Here is a 15,440-nt window from a genome sequence, read left to right as displayed (position 1 = left end):
AAACAGTGTGACTTAGAGAGCCGTGACATCCATCATCGTCCCTCCTCTCTGCTGGGTTCCTGTTCCTTGTACCAACCGTATTTTTGCATCTCTTGATGCAGCTTCAGGGAATAAAGTTTCTGAGAGTCAAGCTGCACAGGGAAAGGACAGAGGAGTTATGGCTCTGCCGTGCCCCTTCTGTCTCATGTATTGAGCAGGGAAATTCAGGAGAGAGGCTGTTCCCTTTCTTATTAATTTTGTGTGGGAAGCCAGGACAGAAATCACAGAATCACAGAATGTCAGGGATTGGAAGGGACCTCAAAAGCTCATCCAGTCCAATCCCCCTGCCGGAGCAGGAACACCCAGATGAGGTTACGCAGGAAGGTGTCCAGGCGAGCTTGAATGTCTGCAGAGAAGGAGACTCCACAACCTCCCTGGGCAGCCTGTTCCAGTGTCTGTTAACCTTGCTGAGAAGAAGTTTCTTCTCAAATTTAAGTGGAACCTCCTGTGTTCCAATTTGAACCCATTACCGCTTGTCCTATCACTGGTTGTCACCAAGAAGAGCCTGGCTCCATCCTCCTGACACTCACCCTTTCTATATCTGTAAACATTAATGAGGTCACCCCTCAGTCTCCTCCAAGCTGAAGAGCTCCAGCTCCCTCAGCCTTTCTTCATAAGGGAGATGCTCCACTCCCTTCATCATCTTCGTTGCCCTGCGCTGGACTCTCTCCAGCAGTTCCCTGTCCTGCTGGAACTGAGGGGCCCAGGAATCTAAGGATGTAAGTGCCCTTCCAGGTCTGTAGAGGGACAGAACCTAAACTTTAAATTTTTAAAAATGCGCAAACACTAAAAACAGGTAGTCATTTGCAAGATGCAAATTTTAACCAATATTCTTAAAGTATTATTCTTCAAATTTTGTCTAACTCAACTATTCTGTTCACACCCTGATGCCGGATACTCATGATACTCCTGCGCATCCTATGTTTTGCTATAAAAATGATTAAAACCTCTGTAATTCTCCTCATAAGGGTAATATACTTTCCCACAGGCTTTCTGAAATACTCAAAACAAGGGTGAGTGCAGCGGTTTACGAATGTGACACCGGAGCACAATGGTGGCAGCGGGGAATCCCAGCAGGTCTTTTGTTCATCCTGTGGCGTGACACCGTGTGTCACAACTCGATGTGCTGCACAGAAACAATCTATCTCTGCTGTCAGACAGTGTCGGCTGTGCTACGAGACAAAATGCATGTAAAACAGAGGTGTTGCTCACAAACGTTGAATGTCTTGGCTTTTAACAAAAATAACGTGTGCTGCTTCTGAACAAACAGCTTGAAGTGTATACAAAGCTTGAAAGCAAGACAAAATCTGCATTTAATAGAATCAGTGATATCAAAACAACTGAAAGATTTATTTTTACTGTGTACTTTGCATAATTAATACAGGGCCTCACTATGTGATGTAGCCATTTAAACTAATCAGAAGATACACCCAGATGCTTCTACTTTTTATTTTTATTTTTTAAACACATTTTCTTGGATACATAATGTAATTTATTATCATAGAACTGCATTTGACTAATGCTACTTTGCTATCCATTTGTATTTACAGGAATAGCAATGGTACAATATTATAATGCAATAGTACAATACTGAAGTTATCTCATACTGTGTTATTTATTTGATTTATGAAATACAGTAACGAGGTTCCACAACCATGAAAACATATATGAGAAGCTATTGGACCTCAGGATTTTCTATTAAAAAGATGTTTCTTTGACAGAATCTGTGTTTTGCTTAGAAAATATCATGCTTTTTCTCTAAATGTTATGTCTTAGATTGGTATCATTTCATGTAGAAAAAACTCGAGCTACTTAGAATCTGATAGAAATAGTGAATGTTGGCTGAAAACTGTAAAATTCAAAGTTACATTGTGGTGCAATTATAAGCAGTGCTTGTCCTCTTTTAATGAACATTCTGCCTGAGAAACACTAAGAATTAGACTGATAACATAATCGTTTACTGTTTTACTTTCTGCTCTGAAATGGACTTTGTGTTTTATGGTTAGTATATTTAGCAGAAAAACTAGCATCTAAGTTATTTTAAGTCACTGAACTGTGCATATGTATGTATATTTAAAATAATAAGAAATATAAGGGGGAATTAATCTCTTCATTGTCTGCTCTCCGTGAGGAGTTAAGTCTGTTTTTAAATAAGAGAGATTATAGCGTTGAGGCCTCTTTTGAAGCCATGAGCATCGCTGAAGTCAAAATGCTTTAGGCACGTGTAAAACAATCTGATTGTTAATTCTGTTTTGGCTTTAGCTGTACTGCTAGAGACAATAAGAGAAACTTGTATTTCTTTAACGAATGCTTTTCTTTATTCTTCCCTGGCCATCCAGTCATTCCCAGCACAGCACTGCAACGCGTCCTCCCACGGTGAGCTTGCAGCGGACCATTTCTGTGGAAGGGTAAGATGATTCTCTGTTGAAGCTGCTGTAGAGCTCTTAGATGCCACTAAACTGAACTACCCACGCACATGTGGCTATGAACTAGATGTGGTTTTGCATGCCGCAGCGTCTAAATCTGTGAAATGCAGAAATAAATACTTTCAAATTAGTGCTGATCCTTCTTAGACACTTAAAGTTTTGGTTTTCATGGGGATGAGAATATCGATCATGGAGATATATTACCTACAATCTCTTCATCTCACTTGGCTAGTGTTAATATTTACACGTTAGCTGTAAAATGTTTCCCATTAATCCTAGAAATATCCAGTGAAGTTTTACTTTGTTTTGCTAATGTGTGCATGAGTTCTTTTTGACAAAGCAGACTAAGGATGAAGTACTGATAGAGAATAATAATCCTGCGCTGGTGTATATCTGTGTTAATGTGTTAATTGTAGAGTGATAGCTCTGAGTACTGGTTCCATTTGAACAGAAATAATTGGGTAAAATATGAATAATTCACAAGTTAATATTTTTGCATCTTTATGATATTAGGAAAAGCTGATATTTAACAAACACAGATTTTGGTTACACTAGCTGTTGTAGTTTACAAAACATGTTAGATTTATTTCTCCCCTCCCACAGAAGTGTGGAACTGTCTGAAATATTTTGTAGACATGGGTAATAACTTGTCATTGGCTGCTCTCAGGTCCTATTATGAAACTTTTCTTTCTTGTGATAAAAGCAAGAATCTATAAAGTTTACACAGAGGAAAGATGTTATCTTGTTGTATTTTGGTTTATGTTACCACTTTACTGTGGTGCAGTCAGCAAATAAAATGGTAGATATGTGAAATAATCCACCACTAACTGAAGCCTGAAATGTTTTTCTCACAAGTCTCAATTTTTTTCCTTCTTATCTAGATCTAGGATCTAAGATTTTAAGTTTTTATTTAAAATGACAGCTGTAGTTATTACTCATTGAAACCAAGACTGAATAATGAAATTAGTACAGGAAAGGTGCATATGGCTCAAGGGTTATCATCTGGAAGGTAATTCTATAAATGAAGCCTTCATCATTCAGCCTTCTTGCTTAAAACAGGGAGACTTCCAATTTAGATCAGGTTGCTCAGGGTCTTGTCCAGTGAAGCTGTGACTATTGACCAGATGTGGAGATTGCATAAGCTCTGGGCAACCAGTCTCCGTACTTAAACACCCTCTTTTGGGATTTCTTTCTCTATATATAAGCAATAGAAAGTTGACATAAATTGCCCTGTCTTTTCCTCAAATCACCTCATGAATAAATTGATGTTTGAAATAAACCTGAGCTTCAAGAACAAGCTTACCAATTTTCTAAACTGAGATTTAAGGAAGGAAATTATATTATGGTGTCTCTGGCTTCATCTACTGGACTCCACAATTCAGGAGGTAGCCTATATGTTTAAACTCCTATTGAAATATGTAAACCAATCTGTCTATGTGAATTTATAGACAAATTTCAGAATCTGTACTGGCCACACAGACAACTTGCATATATTGTGTATGAATCACTAGAGCGCAGGAAATCTGCAATTGATATTGCAGATCTCCTGCTGTTCAGGGGATAGAGAATATCTGGCTTGTAATTATTACTAATCAACTTACACTGAGTCGTATTTCATTCCACATAGGAAAGTGGGGCTGTTAGCCTATTATACTACTGAGCAAAAATAAGTAATCAGCTCAGCCTAAATATTTCATTATGTTATGGCTCAATTTACTCTAGTGTTTTTGTGAAGTCCATGTTGCTAAGTATGTTTATAACTAATACACTCTGAGGTCAAAACAAAGTTATTTTTCTCTTTTAGGAACTGGGTTTCCATAAGTAGAGTCCTGTATTTAGGTGACTCATCCTATTGCTTTTGAGAGGCACTTTGTAAATAGCTGCTTTATTGGCAAGGCATCCCTGGTGCACACCAAGATTAATGGCCTGCATGCTGGCGCTGGGACTGTGACTGGTTGTGTAGTCACTGAAATAAGATAATTATTGCGTCCTGTGAAGGGTTAAAAAAATACAAGGGAAATTGTATTTGCTAGCATTTATTACTTTCCACCCTGTTGAATATGTGATAATTGAGCTGGCGAGAATAGAATTTAATTTTTCTTTTTTTTTCATATAGAGAATGTATTAATATGTAAAAACATATTCCTTTTTTTAAAGAAGGGCTTTTGTGGACTTCATACACAGTAAAAAAATTAGTAGCAAGGCGAAAAAAATCAAGATATCTTTAAAGATTGTATTTTCTTTATATTCAAGCCATATATTCTTCATAGTTACATGACATGAACAGATTGATTATATGTATAAAAGCATGCACTCCACTGGCAGTTGATGTCTTTGTTAGTGTGGTCTAATTAGCAACGTCCCTAATGATTTACTTGCACGGTTTAAAAACTAGAAAACTCTCACTGTTGGGTTTGAAAATATTGTTAGTCGGAGTTTTAATGAACAATTTTAACTGTGAGTATCCAAAATAGGAAAAATATTTCATGAAAACTAGAACCTGTTATTTGGAAATGCTGCTGTACTATGGCATGAAGCTATATCGTTAGTGGTGTATGATTGATATTCTCTCTGCACTTGACATTCAGACTAAATTGTATTTTATATGCTAACAGTAATCTCTTCTGCTGAGCTGCTTAGAAACTGGGATTTCAACTTATTTGATCAAGAGTGTTTTCATGGAAATTTTAAACAAATTTATCAACATCACTGAATATCTCAAATATATATAAATATTTATATGTAAATAAACAGCATTTGAACCATGACTAAGGGTAAGAATTTTTATTCTGAACAGGACAGATATTACAGACTGTTTCGTGTTTCAAAAGTGTCTCATAAAAGTAATTCAGGATGCTTGCTACTGACAGACTGCGTATTGATATTTCAAACATGGCTCAGAGGCATTGCTATTTTTAGGTGTTCTCTGGGCCTTTGAACACTTCTGTCTCCTGACAGTGCAATGCAGTTGCCTGTCAACATTTCCATCTCATCCAGCTTCACTAACAAACCAAAAAGCTGGAGCATTCATGGTGAATAGAGCCATTAAATGCATTAAGTAATAGTTTATAGAAAAGTGGTTTCAATATGGCCAACAGCATCCTGGTTTGTATCAGGAATAGTGTGGCCAGTAGGACCAGGGCAGTGACCGTCCCCCTGTACTGGGCACTGATCAGGCCAAATCTCGAATCCTGTGTTCAGTTTTGGGCTCCTCACTACAGGAAAGACCTTGAGGTGCTGGAGCGAGTTCAGAGAAGGGAATGGAGCTGGTGAGGCGTCTGGAGCACAAGTGTGATGGGAGCGGCTGAGGGACCTGGGGCTGTTCAGCCTGAAGAACAGGAGGCTGAGGGGAGACCTTATCACTGTCTGCAACTGTCTGAAAGGAGGTTGTAGCATGGAGGGGGTTGGTCTCTTCTCCCAAGTAACAAGTGATAGGACAAGGGGAAATGGCCTCAAGTTGCACCAGGGGAGATTTAGATTACGTATTAGGAAAAAATTCTTCACAGGAAGTGTTGTCAGGCATTGGAACAGGCTGCCCAGGGCAGTGGTGGAGTCACCATCCCTGGAGGGGTTTAAAACACGTATAAATGAGGTTTTTAGGAACATGGTTTAGTGCCAGTGTTAGGATAACGATCGGGCTTGGGGATCTTAAGGGTCTCTTCCAACCAAAATCATTCTATGATTCTATGAGAATACAGAACTGATAGTTATTAAAAGCAGGATGCAAAGCAACCTTTCTGGTCTGGAGCTGCCTGTGCCGGGGTTAGCAGGTGGAACAGATGCAGTTTTCAGGATTTATTTTGATTATTATCATGTAAATAATGCACCTCCTGGATCAGGGAACAGAGACAAGTGCTTATGTGAGACAAAGCATAAATGAATAAGCGTACTGGAATAATCATCTCCCTTTCAAAGTTAAAGAGCATATTAACTCTCCTACATTGTCACTCTAGAAATCAGTAAGATTTCTCAAATCTAGGACACGTACACCTGTGCATTTAAAGTAAATGTCAGGCATCATGGCAAAAATACAGACCAGTTTCACTCTTTGAATGAGATTGTTCCTGTATGCCAATTCCATCTTGCCAGCTGCAAGCAGAAAACACTGCCTGGTGTGCAGGCTTTAATTTCTCTACAAAAGGCAAAATGAAAGACTGTTGAAGTCCAGAGGGGCTCCCACAAAGCAAAGTTGCACATGTATAAGCCAGTGCCCTCATGCATGCATCAGTCAGGTTGAAGCCTGGGTCCCAGTAGGCTCTCTCCTATTAAATATACTTCAAAGTTTGTGACAAGTTAGGCATGATGTTTGAAGAATAAATGCATTAAAAATGTAGTCGGTATTTAAGTTAGGATGAAGTGTCATTTCTACAATTAATGCCAACATTCCAACAACAAGAAATGCCAAGGAAAACATAGTCAAATAAACAGATAAAATACTTGCTTCAAGAAGAATAAGTAACTGTTTAAAGCAAAATTATATTTTTTTATGTGATGTGATAAATATTGCATTAAAGGCTGAATTCTTGTTAGTATGTCCATGTTTAGTATAATGAAATAAGTCACTAACCAATTATATGAAATATATATGTGAAATGAATGCTCTGCACATGACCAAAACAGTGTCTCAGTTTAAGACAAAGTTATCCCTCTGAACTGTGATGCTTCAGATGACAAAAATAGATATGAAGAATGTTTCTGTATTTTTGTTACTTTCAATCATTATTGAAAACATGATAATAATAATTAAAGAAGTCACAGATCAGGGATCAGACCCCACAGGGTAACACTGATGCTCTGAGGCAGTGAGGGATGGGGACTGGAGGAAGGAGGCTCTGCCAGGTCCCCACGAACCCCAGGATGCTGTATTTTGGAAATGTCACAGCAAAGGCAGATCAGAGGGAGGGCTGGGGAGGAAAGTGAGGAGTGATGCTGTTTCATATCATGATGGAAAGGTTTTACCAGGCCTAAGGGGGGAATAACAAGGGGAAAAGTAAAAGCCAAGGTGATATTGCAATAAAGCAATAGATGACAGGACCACAGATAGATTTTACTTTAAGTTGTTGTGAAGCAGAATTGTAGCAGGTACTAAAGAAAATTTAAATAAGCCAAATAAGGTTGGTTTTGCCTGAACTTTGATGTCTTTTGTAAAGGTGTGTGTGCATATTCCAGGCCTCCAGCCACTTAGAATTTCAAATTCTCTCTTGTGTGATCAATTGGATTTTAAAACATCATCCACACTGACACATTCTCTGTCCATCTTAGATTTCTGTGTTAAATGCTGTGAAGAAGAACGCTCAGTCTATTTACCCATTTTAGGTCCTTCCAGTATAAATTCCCTTTGGCTGTCTGAAAGAAGCCTGTGGTTATTTATCAACACTTTTTGAAGCTTCAGAGGAAAACTAGAAGTGTTGTATTCAAAAATAAATGACTTAATAAGCCAACTGACTCTTAGCAGACATAGCTCAGTGCTCACACAGTGCATTGTCAGAACCAAACACCACACTGCTCAAGAAAAAGGTGCTTTCAGCCCTTAGATTTGAGGATTTTTTTCTCCCTGATGTACTACTAATGTGTGACTTTTTAAACAGCTAATAGAGTTTCTCTCTACTGCAATTTTCCTTCCTGCTATTTGCTACTTTAAGTCACTTGGATGTTTTTTGTTGCACTATATGTGTGTGGTGCTTTGCACAGGGGATGTGGGACCCTCTCTAGTGTCTGATATTTGAGAGCATCCAGTGCACTTAATGTTTCTGTTGATGTTCCAAAAAGCACAAAATCAACACACCTATTTTATAGATGGTGCAAAAGAAACAGAGGCAGAGCTGTATCAGTGTGAGATGCATACTAAAATTGACAGTATTCTTTAATGTAGCCCACAGCACAAAATAAGCAAATTAAAAATGGATTTTCTTTCAGTTGATCATTATAAAAATTACTTGTTTTCAGGAAGCTTTCCCCCTTCCTTTATCAGTCCAGCTTTTAATGTCTTAAATTAAATCTATAATTACGGTGGATTCGCAATCTATAAAAGAGTGATAGAGATTTTTACCATTTTCTTATTGTAAAAGGGTAAACTGATCAAAACAAATATTCAGTACAAATGTAGCAAATAGAAAACACTTAGTTGTTTTCAAAATAATGAACAAATAAACCAAACACACACACAAAAAATGTTAAGGAGGAAATATGTCTCTTTTTTTTTTTATTTATTTTTGTTAATCATGTTTTAATGACAGGAGAAATTTCCTTCAGTGTCAAAGTTTCACCCACTCTGATTTGTTACTACTTATTGGTTTCAAATATTAATTTAATATTGCTTCACTGTTACATCAGGCCTGCAATTTATAATGCGCTTTACAGAATCTGATCTGATGCATTCCCTGAAGCAACTAACCAAGTCCATACAAATTGATTCTCCCATTGATTTCTGAGCCTGTAAATCTATGTGGATTGCAGCACTTTATTTACTCCTTTGCTCCTGGCTCTATGATCGTAAATCTTCCTTTCTTCTTGCTCTACCTTTTTAATTCCTCCCCTCTTTTCCTTTACAGATACACTGTTTCCCTTCATCCTGTTCGCTCTTTTCCTTTGCTTTTTTCTATTATTTGTTTTCCTTCTGCTACCTTCTGTCAGTCCAGGAATATTTTAATCCCACATTCCTTTCTAATTCCTGCTTGATTTCCCCTGCTGCTCTTCTCTGTTTGTATTTGGTACAAAGCTGCAGGAGGGCATAAAACATGCACACACAGAATTAAAGTGCTAGTGCACTTCATTAGCACCTAGAAACTTACCTTCAGCCGTATTTATCACTGAAGAAATTGTAAATGGGATAAGGAGTTAAAGCTGGAGGCAGGAGGATACATTTCAGAGTCTGGATGTTAGACTGTTCCTTTTTACCAGGTAGCTACAGAGTGCCACCTATTGCCTTCAAAAAAAAACACTGAGCTTTTAAAATAAGTCACCCCGAATTACCTTTGCCTCAGTTGCTTTATTCTGGAGAGAACTACACATTTACTGCAAGAAAACATCATTCACATTTGAGTTACTTTTACCTCTTATTTCCCATCACCATATCACCTTTAAGTGTTTTATCCTGTTACCTCCTTTATCACATTTGTCTGCATTCTGCTTGCAGTTCTTTCATATGTATTAGAATTACATTCATTAAGAATTTTAATAAGAGACTAATGTTGCTTCCCAAATATTCAAGGAAAATTGGAGCACCTGTCCTTAGATCTCTTTAATCATCATGTTAAAAGAGATTACTATAAACTTTTATATGTGGTGAATAGATATGTAACATCCTCATCTTTAGCTTTATTAAAACTAGCCTTTTCTTCAACTGTGGCTGAAACATTGACAGATATTAATAACTTATTTCTGCATTGCTCTTAAGAGATCATCTGGTTAGTGGCTGGCATTGTAGTTTGTTTGCTTAAGAAATAACTTCATAACATGTTACAACACTCTATCATCATAAGTTCTTTTTTTTTTATATCATCAATGCTTATCTTCATAAGCTCTTTTTCTTTCCTTTTCCATTTTCATACTAAGTACACTACGCAAATGTAAACCATTATATATTTGAAACAATCTTAGTCATTTATTATGTTGCAGTGAATCAGCGTGTACCTTCTGCTTCCTGTAGTTTTTGCAATATTGTTGTGGCTAAAGGTTATTTCTACAACGATGACAACCTTTCAGATCCTGCAGGATGCTCAGACATGAAAGAAATATGAAGACATTTAATGGCTGGTCAGTCTTTATACAGCCAAATTTGAGTTACGACCAAAATGACCTGATTAGGCTACAGAGCAGGAACCAAAACACATTGTGTTCTAATCACGGCTTCTGACATTTCCCCATTATTGTCTGAGCTTCCTCTGAACATAATTATCCAGGAGCAGAATGTGAATTTTGCTGTCAACAGGCCAAAATTACAAAACAGCACTGACAGCATTTTAGACATAAATCTGCTGACTTCACCAGAGACAGGAATTAATAACTGGGCCAACATTTTTTTGAGCTACACAGCTTACTATGCAGTGGATACCCAGTTGTGTTGACCTAGTTTTGCCCATAGCACTGGCTTTCAACTTTATGATCCAAGCTGCCTGTCATGTGGAAATACTCAGTTTCATTTTGAACAAGAGCTCTTCTGATTTCTTGCCAGCTGAGCATGCAAATGCATTTGACTTTACTGCCTCTTTGTCCTCAATACCCAGGTAAATAAAAATGGCAGCAGCTCAGCCCTTGCAAAGTGTTTTTGATCTGTAGGATGCGAAGATGACAAGTGTCACCGTGTCATTTTGTAGATGAGAAAACTGAAGCTGCCAAGATCACTCAGCAGAGCACGGGCTAAGGTGGGGGAGGAATCCATCCTTCCCTGTCCTAGTTCTGCTCCAACCCCAAGGCCACCTTTGCTGATTAAAAACCTGTTTAGACTTCTTAGATTTGGATTGCATTATGTCGTACCTGCACATGTTTAAGAAGGTCCTGAAAGTGTTGCTACAAGGTAAATCAACAGCAATGATCCAAAAGAAAAGAAAACCCCTTTATGTCCTGATCAGTTAAAAATACTTCAAGAATATAGGAACTCATGACTATACATCTTTTCCTCAGAGTTTTATTTTTAAAAGGCTGTTTTCTGACTATAAAATATTAAGAAAACATTACAAGCATTAAGCTTTGCTTTCAGGAAGTTGAGATGTTATTTAAAGGTCATGATCAAGCTGGGGATACTGTCTGAACCTTAGCACTGGGCAAAGGTGAACAAGCACCTACTGATTTTGGAATTAGCATGTAAAGGTTCAGTCCCCATGTATACAGCTGCAAGGCTTAACTCGCATCAAATAATACATCCCTAGATGAATCAGTTTTCTCTCTCCTCTTTTTTAATTTTTTCTAAAAACAAAATGGAAATGAAAAAAGCATTTGGATGATGTAGAACTGTCATATAGCGCCCACAAAATATTAGACCTTTTTGATAGTAAGCGTTCTGGAGCATGTTTCTGTAGGTGTTGTGTGTGTGTATTTCCAATTGTCACTTTGCTGGTAACCTTTTTTTTGTAAAAATTGTGAATTAGAAACACATCCTGTTTCTCTGTGAGGAGTCACAGGCATGTAAGTGTGTTTGTGAGTGTTTGCAGGGCTAGTCTTAAGATTTACAGTTACTAATACAAGAGCATTTACAATTTTTTCTGAAAAGTAAATTGTTAGAGAGATTTGAAATTGGATAAGTACCAATAAATAAGATCTGTGTGTACGTATATATGCTTGTATGGGCTTGTGTATCTACGGGAGAGACAAATCTGAGGCCTGGTGTGTAGTGTAGAGACGGGGAATTGAAATACGTGGGACACTTTCTCAAGGATGTTACTTTGATTGCTTAGGAAAGTAAACTCTTTCTGGACATAAGTTGTCCCATCAGTAAAATGCATGTTATTATGTTTACGTCCTTTGAAGGCCAATTTTCAATTTACAGATGAAATTGCTGTATGAGATGTAGCTGTTATTATTTATCGATTCCCATCATAATGAACAATTTTCTAAACCAGTAAGACAAAAGCACAGCTGGTTCACTGATGATTGCCTTCATCTACCTGGACTTGTGCAAAAGCATTGGACACTGTTGTGCATGACATCCTTGTCTCTAAATTGGAGAGACATGGATTTGACAGATGGACCAAACGGTGAAAAAGGAATTGGCTGGATGATTGGACTCAAAGATTTGAGGTCAACTGCTCAATGTCCAAGTGGAGACCAGTGACGAGTGACATTTCTCAGGGGTTGGTATTGGGACTGGCACTGTTTAACATCTTTGTCAGCAACATGGACAGTGGGATCGGGTGCACCCTCAGCAAGTTTGCCCATGACACCAAGCTGTATGGTGTGGTCAACATGCTGGTGGGAAGGGATTTTATCCAGAAGGATCTTGACAGGCTGGAGACAGGCACCTGTGCAAACCTCATGAAGTTCAACAAGGCCAAGTGCAAGGTCCTGCACATCAGTCAGGGCAATACCAAACAGAAATACAGGCTGGGCGGAGAATGGATTTAGAACAGCCCTGAGGAGAAGGACTTGGGGATATTGGTTGATGAGAAGCTCAACAAGACCAACAACGTGCACTTGTAGCCCAGAAAGCCTGGGCTGCATCAAAAGAAGCATGGGCAGGAGTTCAAAGGAGATGATTGTCCCCTGCTACTCTGCTTTCGTGAGACCCCTCCTGCAGTGCTGCATAGAGCTCTGAGGCACCCAACATAGACAGGGACCTGTTGGAGTGAGTCCAGAAGAGGCCACAAAGATGATCAGAGAGCTGGAACAGCTGTCCTCTGAAGACAGGCTGAGAGAGTTGGGGTTGTTGAGCCTGGAGAAGTCTCTGGGGACACCTTGTAACATCCTTCCAGTATCTAACAGGGACGTACAAGAAAGCTGGAGAGGGGTTTTTTACAAGGGCATGTATAGACAGAATAAGATGTAATGACTGTAAACTGGTAGAGGGGAGATTTAGATGAGATAGAAGGAAGAAATTCTTCCCCATGAGGGTGGTGAGGCACTGGAACAGGCTGCCCAGAGAAGCTGTGGATGCCCCATCCCTGCAAGTGTTCAAGGCCAGGTTGGATGGGGCTTTGAGCAACCTGGTCTAGTGGAAGGTGTCCCTGCCTATGGCAGGGGGATGGGAACTAGTGGATCTTTAAGGTCCCTTCCAACCCAAACCATTCTATATTTTTATGAGTTTGTGATTCTATGAAAGCTGCTATGTGACTTTTTAATTACAAGCTCCTGATAATGTCAAACCAGAGTTTTTAATGAGATTCTGCTCTATTAGCTTGATTGTACAAATGTTACTTGCTTCAAATCTGTCAGCATCAAACAGACTTGACATCACTTTGCCTAGATTTTTGAAATTTCAGTTTGTTCTTTTGTTTAGAAAGCAAGACTAGAACTTAAAACAAAAAAAGGTATAATGTGAAAATTGATTCTACTTGTACATATAGTATGACTATAGATTAGATAATAAAATATCTTCAATGTTTTGGGTTTTTCTTCTAATAAATCCATCACTTAATTTAGTGAAGATTACTCCAGTGGGCTGAAATTAGTAGAGGTGTTTGGATTGAACCACGGGGACCAAAAAGAAAAAAAGATAATGCTGGTTAATTCCTACCTTGTATATTCTCCAATTAACAGATTTATCTCATTTGTTAAATGGTTTCTTTAGGCAATTACAGGCCATTGTGGCTTAAAAAACATTTAGTGTGCTTAAGACACCTTGAAAAATACATACGCACGCAGAGTGTTGAATGGATAAACATTATCATTTTGTTTCTATACAGAGAGCCTCGAAAAATCATCCTGCACAAGGGCTCCACAGGACTTGGTTTTAACATTGTGGGAGGAGAAGATGGGGAAGGCATTTTCGTGTCTTTCATCCTAGCAGGCGGGCCTGCTGATCTCAGTGGAGAACTGCAGAGAGGAGATCAAATTTTGTCTGTAAGTATTTGCATCGGGCTTTACTGACCATCTACTTAACCATATTCTTTGTCACTATTGCAAGGGACACCCAAAAAAATCCTTTTGGGCTCCATGCTGTGAAATCCAAAATGGAAACAGTTTATCACTGAATATTTTGTTTATTTGCTCTTGGGTTTTATTGCTTCTGTTAACGCTTCACTTAGCTGTCATGGAATGGATTTATAACACTATTTTGGTTAAGCTGCCATTTGAGATTTATTGAGGTTGATGAAAGTTTAATATATGATTCCTAATAACTCTTAATCAACAGGTGATTAATAAAATGATTTAAAACAATTCAATGAAATTTGTTATAACCAATGCAGCAATGTAATTAAAGATTTGATGATGGCAGAGTCACACTATGTTACAAAAGAAATAAATCAAGTAATATACACATAAAAACATATGTAAATATGGCAATAAAACACACACATACAGGTTTATAAATCATACACACACACTAATGCACATTAATCCATGGATATGTGAATATATGTCTAATATATGTGTAAGCATGCCAATTGCTAACATTTCCCTCTCGAGTTCAGTGAGTCCACTCACTTTTAGTGCTTCATTCTCAATGAGCACTTCACAGAATCACACAGAATCACAGAATGTCAGGGATCGGAAGGGACCTCAAAAGATCATCCAGTGCAATCCCCCCGCCGGAGCAGGAACACCCAGATGAGGTTACACAGGAAGGTGTCCAAGCGGGTTTGAATGTCTCCGCACTTGCTGGATCTCAAGAAATCTGCCTGTGACAGCAGACTGCACTGAGGGAGGCCTTTGGATCTTCATGGAACCATCAGCAGACAGTTACTGAGTTTTCACAGTCAGGCCTTTCAGGTGTCCCCATAAGGAGATTCTGGTCACAGCCCTCTGCAATCCTGGAGAGCCTGGAGTGTCTCACTTTAGCATCCCTGTTTATAGGGTGGCCACATCATTGACTTTAGTCAATAAATTTCCACTCTGGCCACACTTAGGATGAGGTAATTTCTGGTGCTTTTCACTGTTTATCTATGTGGAGAACTTTTTAGATCATATAGTTCTGTACCATCCAGCTCGGGCTTCAATTCAGGTATCAAGGGAGGCACAGGTGCATTAAGCTGTCAGTAATGATGGAAGGTTTATAGAATCATAGAATGTCCACAGTTGGAAGGGACCCACAAGGATCATTGAGTCCAACTCCTGTCCCTGCACAGGACACCCCACAGTTCATACCGTGTGTCTGAGGACATTCTCCAGTCTCTTCTTGAACACTGTCAGGTTTGGGGCCGTGACACCTCCCTGGGGAGCCTGTTCCAGTGTCCAGCACCCTCTGGGGGAAGAATCTTTTCCTAATGTCCAACCTAAACTTCCCCTGGCACATCTTCCTTGGGTTTCTACTTTTCTCAGGCAGAAGGGGATCTTTTCCCAGTCTCCAGGAGCATGGAGGTGGTGTCTCAGTGCTTCATCTCA

At 38.8% G+C, this 15,440-nt stretch overlaps 1 protein-coding gene across 6 annotated transcripts in view; it reads left to right on the top strand.

Moving 5' to 3' along the window:
• DLG2 (discs large MAGUK scaffold protein 2) overlaps positions 1-15,440 on the top strand; it is a gene marked incomplete at both ends in the record, with an annotated part of 882,996 nt that overhangs the window by 640,323 nt on the left and 227,233 nt on the right. For all 6 annotated transcript variants that reach the window (XM_080346627.1, XM_080346631.1, XM_080346630.1 and 3 more), the window contains 2 exons: positions 2,379-2,447; positions 13,802-13,958. In XM_080346627.1, the coding sequence (XP_080202753.1) occupies positions 2,379-2,447; positions 13,802-13,958 (226 nt within the window). The remainder of the gene's footprint in view (positions 1-2,378; positions 2,448-13,801; positions 13,959-15,440) is intronic.

Source organism: Nesoenas mayeri (assembly GCF_963082525.1).
Source record: "Nesoenas mayeri genome assembly, chromosome: 1".
In the NCBI taxonomy this organism is placed as follows: Eukaryota; Metazoa; Chordata; class Aves; order Columbiformes; family Columbidae; genus Nesoenas; species Nesoenas mayeri.
The sequence above is the reverse complement of the archived record's forward strand: the minus strand, read 5'-3'. Positions and strand labels throughout refer to the sequence as shown.